The sequence below is a fragment of the Heliconius melpomene genome, chromosome 13, assembly GCF_056956725.1.
Source record: "Heliconius melpomene rosina isolate 202511_hmr_F chromosome 13, ASM5695672v1, whole genome shotgun sequence".
NCBI classification, from domain to species: Eukaryota; Metazoa; Arthropoda; class Insecta; order Lepidoptera; family Nymphalidae; genus Heliconius; species Heliconius melpomene.
Window position 1 is genome coordinate 15,461,513 of NC_140401.1, and position 14,287 is coordinate 15,475,799.

General features: G+C 34.5%; 1 protein-coding gene across 2 annotated transcripts in view; it reads right to left on the reverse strand.

The window, feature by feature from the left end:
- toy (paired box 6 protein twin of eyeless) overlaps window positions 1-14,287 on the reverse strand; it is a 58,840-nt gene that overhangs the window by 4,014 nt on the left and 40,539 nt on the right. For both annotated transcript variants that reach the window (XM_085196469.1, XM_085196468.1), the window contains 4 exons: window positions 6,939-7,088; window positions 6,108-6,190; window positions 1,222-1,397; window positions 52-212 (listed from right to left, as the gene is read on the reverse strand). In XM_085196469.1, coding sequence (XP_085052595.1) covers window positions 52-212; window positions 1,222-1,397; window positions 6,108-6,190; window positions 6,939-7,088 — 570 coding nt within the window. The remainder of the gene's footprint in view (window positions 1-51; window positions 213-1,221; window positions 1,398-6,107; window positions 6,191-6,938; window positions 7,089-14,287) is intronic.

The window sequence follows — 14,287 nt, forward strand, 5'->3', positions numbered from 1 at the left end:
TATTTTACAATCAATAATCAATACAATCAAAAATACAATAACAATCCTCACCAGTACTAGCCCCACCCTGCGGCTGCGAGTAGGCGGCGTGCTGCTGGTGCGCAGCGGGCGCGCGCGAGTACCCGCCGCCGCCCAGCACGTCCCCGAACATGTAGGGGTACCCGCCGTCGCGCTGCTGCAGGCACGACGATGACAGGCCACCCGACATGGAGCTGTCGGAAAGAGTGCTGTCAATATGTGGTACTGGGTTTAGTTTTAGATATTAATAGCTGATACTAGCTATGTTATTCTGATGGTGTCCTAATAAAATATACCACTGTGAAATTATTGAATAAATATTACATGAAACCTATAGGTTTGTGTTGATTATCTTGTAGTGTTTTCTCTAAAGTACAGCATGTTGCTGACCTCAATGATAAGAACTACACACTTTGTATATACTATACTAATCTATTACAAACAAAAAATTGAAAAAAAAAAATCTTTCCAAAGACGTAAACGTTATTGAAACTATCAAAGACTAAATTAAATTAAACTACCACTATCTCTATCAGAACTTCAAGAAAAAGAAAAGACGGTTCAAAAAAAAAAATTTGCAAACTAAAAAACCCAATAAGGAGGATGTGATAAAATCCCGTAGACCGAGCTAAAGAGGAAACTTCGTCGCGCTAAGTTAATTTGCTTCGACAAAAGTTAAAGCGCGTCGATTTACTATTAAAAATCAATTCGAGTGGAAGGACGACCTTCGACGGCGTCTACGGGGAAGGCAAGGAGGCGACCTTTGCCGCACGACTTCTCGCGTGTCTCTTTGGTGACACCTTTACATTGTAGATGGCGTTGGATTCTTCAACTTATAACAATACATTATGTTGTTTTATTTATTCATTAAATTCTATAAATATTGCTTTTTGATGTTGACAATCACTTAGTTCGCACTAACTATATTAATATTAATTAGTAGGAAAAATATTACCAATGTGACTATAATTCAAATATAAGAAAATTCTATTTTATTTAATATGTTATACAGTACGTTCGACGAGTCGTTGTCGCCCTCAAACAAAGCACACATATGTGAACAATACGCAAAAGATGAAGAAAATATTCCGAATAAATAAATATATTAAAATCCAATCTGGCCTACCCCAAAAGCTAACTTCAAAGTGTCCAGGACTCCTCAACCTTACCGTACCTAAATCTACAAAAAAACACAAAACTCACCTATAAGTATCACTCATGGTGGCTATAGGCTGCGGTATGGGGCTGTACATGGAGTTGAACCCGCCGTTGAGAGGCAGGCGGGCGGGCGGCGCGGGCGGCGAGGCGGGCGCGTCCCGGCGCTGGCTGCGTAGCTTCTCCTCTCTCCGCCACTTCGCGCGACGGTTGGAGAACCACACCTGGTGGTTGAAAAATGTTAATTTAAAGTTACGTACATGAAGAATGTGTTAAAATAAAAAATATATTATTTAAATTTGGTGATGTATATTAAACAAGCCCCGCTAGTAATAATAAATAGTAGTATTCCTATCACAGTATATAAAACTTTTATTAATTTATGTATAGTACATAGACGTTAATTAACTATTAGAGCTTTCAACATCTGAATCATAAGCCTACGCATTTAACATTTTACGGTTATTATATTTCACAATTACGTAGAAAAAAATAAATTAAAATAAATTGCAACATTAAATTCAAACAATAATCCTACAGTTAACACAAACAAAATTAACTAGAAATCCAAAGAATAGATCTAAACTTGCAATTAATCGGTCCGTAGACAATATTGTGACATTGAACTACGCGAGCTTCCCGGAAGCAGCGCTCACGTGCGCCATGGCACTTCCGGCGACATGGCGGCGGCAATATGGCGCCCTTCCCGCGCTTTGCGAAGGCGGGAGACGGAACAATGGATGAGATACTGTTATTATTAGCTATTTATGTTTATATTGTTATTAGAATTCTTCGTATTGTATTTTATTGTGTATCTATTTTTGTATTTGTGATATTTACATTTATAATATTGTTTGTCTTATAAGTATTATTTTAGGATACAGGTTACTTTTCATGTTATCAGTATAATCAATTCCTATTAAAAGGTATATGAACACTATGAAAATGAAATATGTGGAATTTTAACAAAGATGCAAGAACGAGTATGCATTATTTATTTGGAGGTATTGTCAACATTATTAGTTTGTATAAATTTTCATATTCACTAACAATATTTTTCATTGTTCACAACGTAAATTTTCTAAAAAAAAATACAAAACATATTTCAAAAACATCTACCAATTGCTCAATTCTCTGTAAGTAGGTACAAATATTGAAATGGGAAATAAGAAAAAAGGGCATGGAAAAGGTCGTGCGAGGTAATATGTCATAATATTATTGCTGGCCTGCAAAGAAATCGCCAGTTGCTGACTATATTTTATATGAGCCCTCGCGAAAAGGGTCGGTAAAGCTCAATACATACTATTGAGGCTTTAAGAGCCTCGAGTGCGTAACTTTGCTTGTAGGAAAATGTTTGTTTTAGCTTTTTCAAAAGCATCTAAGTAATTAGTAAATATATAGTAAAGTCCTTCAAAGGAATATCATATAATTCGTAATAAGATGATAAATAAATGTATATATGTGAAATTGAAAACTTAAGAGCGTACTATAATAATATTTTATAAAATGCATTACATTTTTTTATTATAATAACATAACCTAAATATAACCTTTAAGTACACAGTTGTGTACGATACTTAAGTGACGTACTTCATAATTTTCATATAACAGCCTCCGCCGTTTACGTGAAACGGCTCACCCTTGTGTGAACATGGCCGAGGCTAGAGTAAAATATTATGACATTTCTCCTTTTTTCCCATTCTGCCTATACTCGTAGATATTTCTCTTGACAGTGATGACAGCCGTTTCCCGCCTCTCTGTCACTCCCGTTGGCCTTTTATAAATTGTTCCTACCCTCAGTTGGGTCGAAATAATGTTACAGGGGTTCACTAAATGGGATTTACCATAATTCTGTTATTTCGCCAACAAGTTGACGACGATTGCGTCTAATAAGTTTATTTGAATTTTTAGATCTGATAATGGAATACCGAGTATAGTTATTTTTATACTTATTTTTCAATTTCACGTCTATAACGCGCTAAAATTAGGTAAATATTTACGTTAAGTAACGTTTGACAACGATAAATTCGTACATATATAGGTATATAGCCATCAATAACGTTTTATATTCATATTTTATACGTTTTAAGGAGGCATTCAAAATTAACTGAAAGCATATTCGACATTGGTAATATAAAACCTGCAAATATAAGAAGCATTTCCATTACATAGAAAGAAAAATATAACACTTCAGTAGAGTAGGATCTTTGTTAGCAAATCGTTATAATATGGCCCTTGATGTTTAGAGATAAGGGTGATATTCGCGTGACAGTTGTAAAAAGGTTTTGCTCGTTGGGTGCCAATTTTTCAAAACATCCCCTCCTGGAGGGTTCCCCTCCTCGATAGGCGCGGGATCGATACCCGACCCCTGTGCGATGGCTATACTTTTATGAAAATTATTGAGGATAATTTTCCTTAGCTGTGTTTTTTGTTATGCATGAAAAGAAGTCGGCAAACTAATAAATGTGGTTTCTTTGGAGGAAAAGTAGAAAAATAGACGAATTGAAATGCTTGTTAAAGATGTACTTAATCCTTAGTATGTTGTATCTATACTTAATTTCTTTAGTGTTTTCTATAGAAAAGAATGAATGAACATTTTTTTTAGGTATATTACTTATCTTTTATAATAATATAGTAATGTTTTTATTTTTGCTTGCCTTGCAAATTAATTATAGAGTGCGACGAATGAAATTTCAAAAGTATTTTCTATCAATGTACTAAATAAACTTGCTCTATGATAACGTATTCGAAAATTCGTTAACATTTACTCATTTAACTTTAGTCTCGAAAGTTTTGGCTTTCTGGTATCCCTAGTATTCAGCCTTGAACCCGGGGCAACACGTGGTGGCGTCCATACAAAATGTTCCTAGAAAGCCTCTGATATTGATTTTAACAAATTCAACTTTACCCCCCTCTGTTAAAGTCCAATCTAGGTTGAAATATGTACCAAATTTCCATTCAGGGTTGGTGCCTTTTAAATTGGATTTTTCGCGTAATCTTGTTTGAACTGTTACGTCGGCGTTACGGCCAGCTACGTATATAAAAAAGGAATCTTTACATAAATTTAGGTATTTCAGGCTTCATTATTTACTAAATGAACGAATGTTAAGAATTCTGGATACAATTTTATAAGTTGTTTAACATTTATTTAAATAAAGTATATGATAATGAAAAATACTATTAAAGTACATTCACTTAGGGATAAATTTTCATATATAAATGAAATTTTCATATATATTTCCTACCACCGCCCCCACCTCAGGGGCAGCCCTAAACAATTATTGACTGTACCAAGTGCAGTACTCTCGCGAATGTTAACTCCTGGCCGACGATAGGTTAATGTGCAAAGTAGTTCCGCCAAAGAATTTTTTTATTCATATTGATTTAATAGAAAATATAGCTAATTATTTTCGCTTCGCTTGTATCTAGTGGTAAGAGATAATTCGCTTTTTTGCTTTAAGTCTTCACGAAAACGTATAGAACAAGTTACAAAATTGTATTTTTTGTCACCAATCACAAGATATTTTCATAGTAACAAGTCGAACCAAAGTTTTCTCAAACATGAAAATTGTGCAGAATTATTTCGTTGTATATTTTTTAAATCTACCCCCAACCCCCCTTCCCACTATAAGGGGGTTGGCTGGCAACCCTAAACAGCACTTGTTGACCGTACGAGCTGCATCGCTGTCGCGAATGTTAACTAACAGCCGACGAGAGGTTAATGTGGAGCTTAGCCCCGCCGAAAACAATGTCGCCGTTTTCTTTTACGTTTTTTACAAACAAGACAACAGTTATTTGGTAAAAAATTCTACTTTTTTGAACACAATTATGTTTCTGTCCTTTTAATTCTTTATTGGAGTCCTTTTACATTTTCAGATAGAGTGTGTTTCTAAATTAAAATCTTTTTACGTTCAAATGTATAAGTATATTTCAATATATTTTTTTATTATTACCATTTAACTGTACAATAACTTCCAAACGCAATATTCGTAGAGAATAAAATAGAACGCCGTTAAACAAATTGTAAATTGATAAGTGCGCGTTAAAGCAGCAGCGTCCTTTAAAACTAATTCGATTTAGCTCCGAGGCTAAGTGCTCTAAAAATAGTTAAAAGGTTGCAGTCAAAATTGCATTAAACCGTTATAAAAGTTGCCAAGTTTCCTGTCCGTGATAAATGGTATTTTAAACTGTTGGCAACACCGAGTGTGGGGACTAAGTGAAACGAGATGTCTACGATTTAATAGATTCCACTTTAATGATAGATAATTTAATCTATATTTATATGACTCTTTTTCATCTGTAACATTATATTTACGGACAACATATATTTTTAATTATATTACTTTGCTTAGAAACTTTCTGTATGTATTAACAGGAAAGTTCGGAACTCGTTCTTATTCCCTCACGTATTTGAATTTCCAATTACACTCTTAAACCACCCTCTTTTAATTACATACATGAGCGAGAATGTATAAGTACATATCAAAAGATAAACATAAAAGATGAAAAATTTAAACAATAAAAACATGTTTAACATATTGCCGAGTTATTTGGAGAAGCTATATATTTAAACAACGGCTTGGGTTTATATAATACCCTTGTTTTTTTAGTCTGTTTGCTAAAGACGCATCTACATGCGGCCCGCGCCTATGTAAACAGTCAGTGTAAACAGGCCCTTATGAACGCATCGACGTCCGTATATTAATAAAGCGCCCTTGTCGTGTTTTTGCTTTATTATATTGGAAATAATTCAAATATAAGTAATATCATAGAGTTAAATACTTGAGTTAGTTAATTAGTAGGTGACAGATAACGTCAGATGTCAACGTCAATGTCAACAGAGTGTCAATTTCAACCATAGAGTACCGGTTAGTAAGCGAGGCAAAGACAATGCAGCCCGACAGACCTTACCGGTGTATTGGAGTTTATTTTACCTGGATACGTGCCTCAGGCAATCCAATCTTTTCAGCGAGCCGCTCGCGCGCGAACACGTCGGGGTAGTGCGTGCGCTCGAACTCTGCGGGTTAATTGGGAATATTAATTTTCTATTTAATTTTCACTGTAACGAAAATAAATATATGTTACGGCTTTTAAAATTTCACTTTCTATATACTACTTTGAACTGTATAGAAAATAGTGCAATGAGATTTTTTACACATTTTAACAAGAATACATGTGCATCTCTTTTCCTTGCATACACAATATCAAGAAACAACTTAAAAAAATACCAAAAGAACACACCAAGTAACTCCTAAACCAATAAAATCAATCATAAAAGAAAATATCAAATAGCAATGGAGAAAGCAATAAGACGATATGGATGGCAATATAAACAAACAAACAAGAAAAACTGAGATTAACACGGCGCTATAATTGCCCGTAGCAGGACCGTGCCACCGGCCGAGAGCTGAGCAAATACGAGGGACAATATTTATTTATTTACTAATAACTTGTTATTGCAAATAATAAATAAGATGAAAGGGACCAAATTGGTTTATGAGGGCCCGGGGGACCGATGTGGCTCCTGGACTGTTCTCGTTGGTACTTCTGTTGGGCATGTTCGATTGGAATATCCTTTTGACATGTAAGAGCTCAATACATATCATATATTGGTGATTTATATGAAAATTTGGTACATCATGGATACTATATTAAGAGTAGGAGGTAATCATATAACAAGTTAAACTGAATGTAAAAAAACTGGGCGATAATACTAAAATACGAAAAATGGCAGGTTGAACATTATAGATAAAATAATTCTTTACCTTTTTCAAGGCTATCGATCTGGTCGTTGGTGAAGGAAGTTCGGTTTCTCTGCAGCTTTCTCTTCAGTCGTAACCTCATTTGTGAGTCTTCATCACCCGAAGACGCGTGCTCGCTGTTGCCGTCCGAACCGGCTTCTGATTGCAGGGTGTCTGGTGGAAACAAATATTTATTTAATTTATTATTTACAATTCACATACGAACCTATAGGTATATAAAATGTATGGAGGTTTATAGATTTGGATGGAAACTTTAGAGTTGGTCCAAACTCCAAAATTAGGTACTTTGAAGTATGTCTAATACCAGTATGTACTCTTTATTGTAGTTTCACGCAGTATCCCGCGTATTTGTATTTTAGTTTGATAGGCAGAGGGATATGAAAATAAATAATTCTTATGAGAATCGAATCCACAATCTTCGAGTTTACAATACGACATTTTGCCAATGCGCCACGGCGATCTATATATATAGCGTTAAACCAAATAATTGCAATATATACTCTCATTGCAATAATATAATTTCCATAGGAATACTTAAAGCGATGAATAGCGTTCCAAACCATACTTGGCATATGTACGATCTCAACACACAGTTATTAAACTGAATTAATTCATCAAGTGCAGCGATATTTATAACTCGCGCTCCATTACACCATAAAACACAACGCCAGTTGCAAATAAGTTTAAAACGGTGCCATTAACAAATGTATCTGAGGGCCAAGAGGCAAGAGGGGGCCTCACTCTATAACAAACTATCAACACAACACTCGAGCCAAATGATGACGACTATCGAGCGAATGCATCAGCAGAATTGCACAATTGAACCCTACAATTACAGACAAAAAGTTCAGAAAAACCAGTCACCCTGACCCCGGGCTGCAAGCGCCCGACAGATCATTATGGCTCTTCTTAGACTAAACGCATTCCCCGGGGGCGATGTCAAAATTAAACGTTACTCGTAATGTTGTCGACATGCCCTCAGCTAATTGATTAATTTGCTTTATGGTCGGTCCACTTGAGCGGGTTCGATTCCCGAGTCGGGTCGGTAATGGCCGCACGGCTTGCTGGCTATGAATGGCCAGCCTGTTACGCAATCTGTCACATTTTTGGGATGATACAGTAAGACGTGGGCGGGAGGCTCATTTTGGTAATGGAAAGACGGATGAGTTTTATTAGATGTATAGATTTATATGTGTATATTAGGAAGATACTTGTAATAAATTACGAACATAAGTTTATACGCCATAATATTCGTAAATAAGGATAATAAATGTGTATTTATTATGTTTTTCTTATTATTCTCGGCGAACTATTTTTATTTTAACAGTATACCTGAAAGTACCAAGAAGTAGTAGACGTACCAAGAACTAAATCAAATAGTAAAGCGCGCTTCGAAAATAAATAATCTTTTAAAAAACAAAAAAATACATAAAATGTACATTTCACACATGATTGCAGATTTGAAGGGCCATCTCATTTTAGACATGTACCGAAGCGCCAAGCACCGAGCACCAGGCGACATGTAGCGCATGATTGATGAGACTAACATTCACCGATGGCTGACAATTGTGATTGATCGCGCGTGTCGTGTGCGTGCGCCCTTATCGAGCTGATACTGATGTCATTAATGAGTGGGTAACACGTTCATATCACAGATCGGCTTCACGCTGTATCCCGCACACAGCGGGATAGGTAGGGAAACTCAAATGTTCGATTTGAATTAAAATTAAAGAACTAAAGACGAAGAATTAAAGACGCTTTTCTGTGAGACTATTGTGACCCACGGTTTTATGAGGCGTTTTTCGAAAATCTATTCTAAGTTATTATCAATTTTTGTGTAGAGACAGATAGGTCATTGCCAGATACCCTGAAATTGTGATAAGATGGCAAATATAATTACTGTATTTTTTACCCGTATAATTAGGTTTTAGGTTGTATAAATCTCTTTTAATTTCTTTGAGAAATACATAGTTAACCTATTTTATGATATACCTATAGTAAAAAGCTGCTAGTAGTAGCCAGCATCACAACACGTTGACGTAAAACAAATACCTATAATGCCTGATGGGAATAACTTAAGTACACTAAAGTAGCGTGGAGCTTTGCCTTATAACTGAACGGGGTCTGTAAATAAGACTTAAAACTTAGGACACATGTTTCACCAAAGTTCGCGAGCAAAATCTCAGAAACACTAAGCTTGATTAACGAACACTCAGTTTTATTTACGATACGATACTTTCTCAAAGGAGCTACGAAGATGAATATTTTCATTCGTCGTTATTTATCACGGTAACATAAAGGAGGAATTCATTAAAAAAAATCGCTCCGAGAGGGAGCACTTAGCGATCCCACCAATAACGACCTACAAATGATCGGAGGAATGACTGCGACGCCGGGCGGGCGAAAAATACCTAACAGAAAATAATAGTAGTCAAATAAAAGATATAAAAGCGGGGGCGGAAAAAATTGGAGAAAACAAGTACAAAGGGGAAGAAACGGGAGCGGAGAGTGCAGAGATAAAGCGAACTGGAGGCTGGGAGCTGTCGGCGCGGACGTGGCGTAGCGCGTAGGGGGGGGCGATTATGTGGATCGATAGCGTCACTCAAGCGAGCCGCCGCGAACCGCGGACCGAGCTAACGACGCGTAGCGACCTGGGCTGTTAATTCCTAAATATTTTCAACTATTTTTACAGCATTAGTGTTACTTTTTTCTTAGTTTTTAGTAAATTACAAATCATATTAGAAATTTATTTATCATTATACTGTTAATATAATTTTTTTATTTCATATCAATATCATAAAAGATATATAATCTTTTTATTAAACGCAACATAATTTAAACAAATATTTGACATTACTGACATAAACATTATTATTTGTTTATTAGTGGGTTCGCCCATTAAAAAGATAAATATTTACTATATGCATACACAATAAGGTCACTTTAAAAATATAACTAGTTTTTTATACAATTATACATAATCTTAACTGGCTGTTACCCTATTCCCCGCTACCTCCCATGCGGTGTACCACGACCACTCCCGCGACGAGGCTCGCGGCCGGACAAGACGCACTTCGCCTAATTCGACACGCTCCCAAATACGATTTTGCAAATTGTAAATTGACATTACAATACCGTACTTATAAAATGTAGGCTTATAAAATATTTTATGCTAATTATAGCCTGTACTTTTGTTTACGTGGACTTTAGAACTGGGCTACCGGAGCTTTTTAAAAAATAGTTATATGAATTTTTAGTTTTGTTTAAAAATTAATTATTTATTATTTCAATTTCATCGCTCCGATAACAAGGCAAAGGGCGTTGAATTCCGCCACTCAACATGTAATGTCTCCAGATTTCAACAGAAAGCGGGGAACATAAATGTCTTAAAGGGAACGGAGTGTCTTAACACTAGGTACATACAGCGTGAAGCTAACAAATATTATGTTTAAATCAGCAAATATAGTCAATGGATACTGATTCAACGTCCAATTAAATTAAGAGACAACATATAACCGTTTTTCATTAGTTTCTTTTTTTTCTGTTTTTTTTTTGTTTAAGTTAATTTATGTTTGTAAATTCAATTTAAGTTCAATTATGGTGTAATAAAGTGTTAAAATAAATAAATAAGTAAATAAGAAATAAATAAGTAACTAAATATCCGTTCTTCGTTTACCAATTCTAATTTCTAATTAAGATGAATAGATATATCTTTGTTACTTTTAACAAAACATTATGGTTTTTTGCTCTTCAGCATTAACATATTAATAAGCTACCAATTATTATTAAAGCTAGCGTAGATAATTACAGTTTTTATACATCACTTAGTTGTTCTGATTTATGTTTTAAGTAATAAAATAATATAATAATATGTAAAACGTATACAAATGAAGTAAATTCTGCGTAATCAATCCGGATATAAATTATTTAATTGTAGACCAATTACACTGTTAGTTCGTTCATTTGTAATGAAAAAAGTGTATAATCTCTTTTTAATTACAGCGTTAATGAAATCTCGAATATGTTGAATGAAAAGTTTATTGTATAATCGAAACTTTAAATATGTAGAACTGAAATCGCACCGAAATTTTATAGTTAATTTTAGTCGGTATCTGGCCGTTTTAAATATAAAACCTAATTACACTATTATTTCAGCAATAAACAAGAAATAATAATAATTTCAAAGACAAAAGACCACAAGTCGACAACAATGTAAGAACATGCAGCAAGCGCATTCGACAGTCTACTTTACTTACAATTTATAGCAAATTAATGTTTCGTACGACCACTTTTCCGCCCGTCGTCCTAATAAACCATTATTACGAAATTCAACCAGTATTACTTAAACCATACTAAAACAAGAACACTATTAGCTCCTGATACGTTTGCAGACGAGACGAGGGTTCCCTCTAAGTGGTTGTTTCTAATCAACATCTAGCCCCTGTAGGGTCATCTAAATTACTTAGTAGGGTAGATAAGTTTAGTTTTTATTATTGTTAGGTGGAGTGTGTCAATTGATGTCTTGTATCGTTGAGGGAGCGTCAGATAGGAGGAGGTCGGTATCGGCGATGTAATTAAGTATCATTTAGATATAGGTAGGCACCGTTTGTATATGTAGGTTATTTTTGTTTGTATTGTAGAAAAACCATTTATTAGGAAGATCGAACCCAAAACCCTTTGTATTTTCAGTCAGACGCTGTCCACAACGACCAATAATCCACAAATAATACTATTTACCATAATAACCATACCATAAACAAGTTACCATATAATTCACACATGGTACTATAAAACACTAATTCAATTGAATAAGGACAGGAACAAGCGAAGTGGGAAACCTAGGCTATTAACTTTTTAACTGTCACTTTGATCGGCGAGGGCCTTTGAATTAAAGTCGATTGCACATTGAATGGTTCGATTAAAAAGCTATTGTTTCATCGCAACAATCGAGCACTCGGCTGTAATCGATATTCGATAGTTCTGTTATAACGAGCTTATGATACGAGTACGAGTACGAGTGATGTGGCACCTGGCTGGGGGAGAACAAACGAATGAAACAATCTCTTGTTTTGTTTTTGTTCGTAATGGTTAGGGATTTTTTATTTATTTTATATTTGATTTTATTATTTTTTTACTGTTATTTAAATACAAAATATATATTTAAATAAATTATTGTTTTTCTTGAAATTAATGAAAAAAATAATAATCTAGATACTATCTATTTTACAGTTATTTTCTTCGAAGTTAACTTAAAACTCAAAAATAAAATAATATGATATCAGAATTTAATCATTTTTAATTGTATCTAGTTAGTGTTACCTATTATTTTCCATTTTAAACGTAACTACACTACACTTTTTACAGTCGTGTTACTATTTTAAAAGACACGTTTTCGGTCCTCGTCTGGTTATATAATTAAAATTATAAAAATAAATTCAGTTAAGTATAAAAACTAACTACAATCTTAGTATTAATCTAATCTATTCTAGGGAATTCAAGTAAAAGAAAAATACAAAATGTAAAACATATCATGCACCTCTCTATGTAAGTACATATTCTAAGGGCGGTAGGTAACCCTGATGGCAGATACAGTGACAGTAGCTTACATAAACGATTAGGGAGTGCTATATGCTGTATATAGCATACGGCTGTCCTCGGCAAATGGACTATCCAATACAAAAAGAAAACTTCAATATCCCAATAGCATCTGAGATTAACGTGTTAACCAACCAAATCCATCAGTTTTATATATATTTTGAGCTGAGGATGGAGTGTGGTGGCGAGAATTGGGGAAGGCCTACGTCCAGCAGTGGACAAAAGATGGCTGTCGATAATGATGATGATGAGATATATTTTTGTCTGCGTCACGCTGTACCCAACATTCCGTTCGTCATTTTCAGCGATTTTTTAAAAAATATTGTGTGTGTTTAGTGGTGTAATTCAACGCCGCGCTTTTTCCTTCTTACCAGAGCGATGAAATGAAAATATTAATATAAATATCATATAATATTCTTAATAAACTCTTTCTCATTACAATATTAATATAGATTAATTCCATCAAATATGTGTAACAATCATCGACAAGCTATCACATTAATAGTTCAGCGTAGACGTGTTTACTCCAATATTGCAGTTAATTTGTCGGTGCAACAGTGCGACCGCGGCGCCGACCGCCGCCGTGTCCGCCTGTTTATATTCTAAACCGGTGTGCACACCCAATTTGTACAATTATTTGAACTAGCCCGAACCAGAACAAATATATCAACGTTTTCATATCAATTTTGAACAAATATTTACTCAAAGTGACAAGTTATTCGGGCTTCATTTAACTATTTATATTGATTCCGTTCAATTTGTGTTTATTAGTAGTAGAATTAACATTATAGACGCTAAATACTTATAAGTATAATAATTCGAGCAAAAATCTATTATATGTAGATCTTCTATATATATAAAATCGAAAGGTCACTCACTCATCACGAAATCTCAGAAACTACAAGTGCTAGGAATCTCAAATTTTGCATAGGAGTTATTTATAGGATGTAGGTGCTCGCTAAGACGGGAATTTGCAATATTCGACTTCTAAGGGGTTGTTTTGGGGGTTGAAAGTTTGTATGAAACTTGGTTACTACAAATGCTAGGAATCTCAAATTTTGCATGGTCGTCACTTATAGGACGTAGGTACTCATGGAGACAGAAATTAATAATAACGTAGTTCACACAGGCGAAGCCGGGGGCGGGCCGCTAGTATAAATATAAAAATATCATCTCCAGAGTGGTATATACCATTACAATAATTAAAAAGTCAAGCTCATACAAGTCACGTTTTATACAAACAATGTACACGAAAAAAAAAGAAATGAAAATGTACAGGCTGCGTCAATCACTTTTTTTCCGTTCGAAACGAAAAACATCAGCCATTTTGTTTTTATTCGTATACTTTGGTAACATTGGCCGCGCCCGCCGACCCGTGAACCGACACTGCGTTGAATATTAAAAATTTGTAGGCCATTGCGCGCAAAAAAACCTTTTAATTGATCAATTCTGTTATTGTTTTTTTGATGGCGATGAAATATTACTAAAGAGAGAACGGCGAATTGATTATATTTTATTATTAGTTATCAGAGTATATTTCTTAAACAATATCAAGTAAACACCTTCATTTCATTTGGTTTATTAAGTTACAAAAATATTTTATAACGAAATAATGAAAATCTTTTAATTTTAACCACTTTTCTGAACAGTTAAATAAATCTTTAAAATCTTTTTGCTAAGGTACCTTGTAAATTGCATGAGAAACATACGTAATGATTAAAAAATATTTCGTAAACGTATGTACGCAATTAACAAAA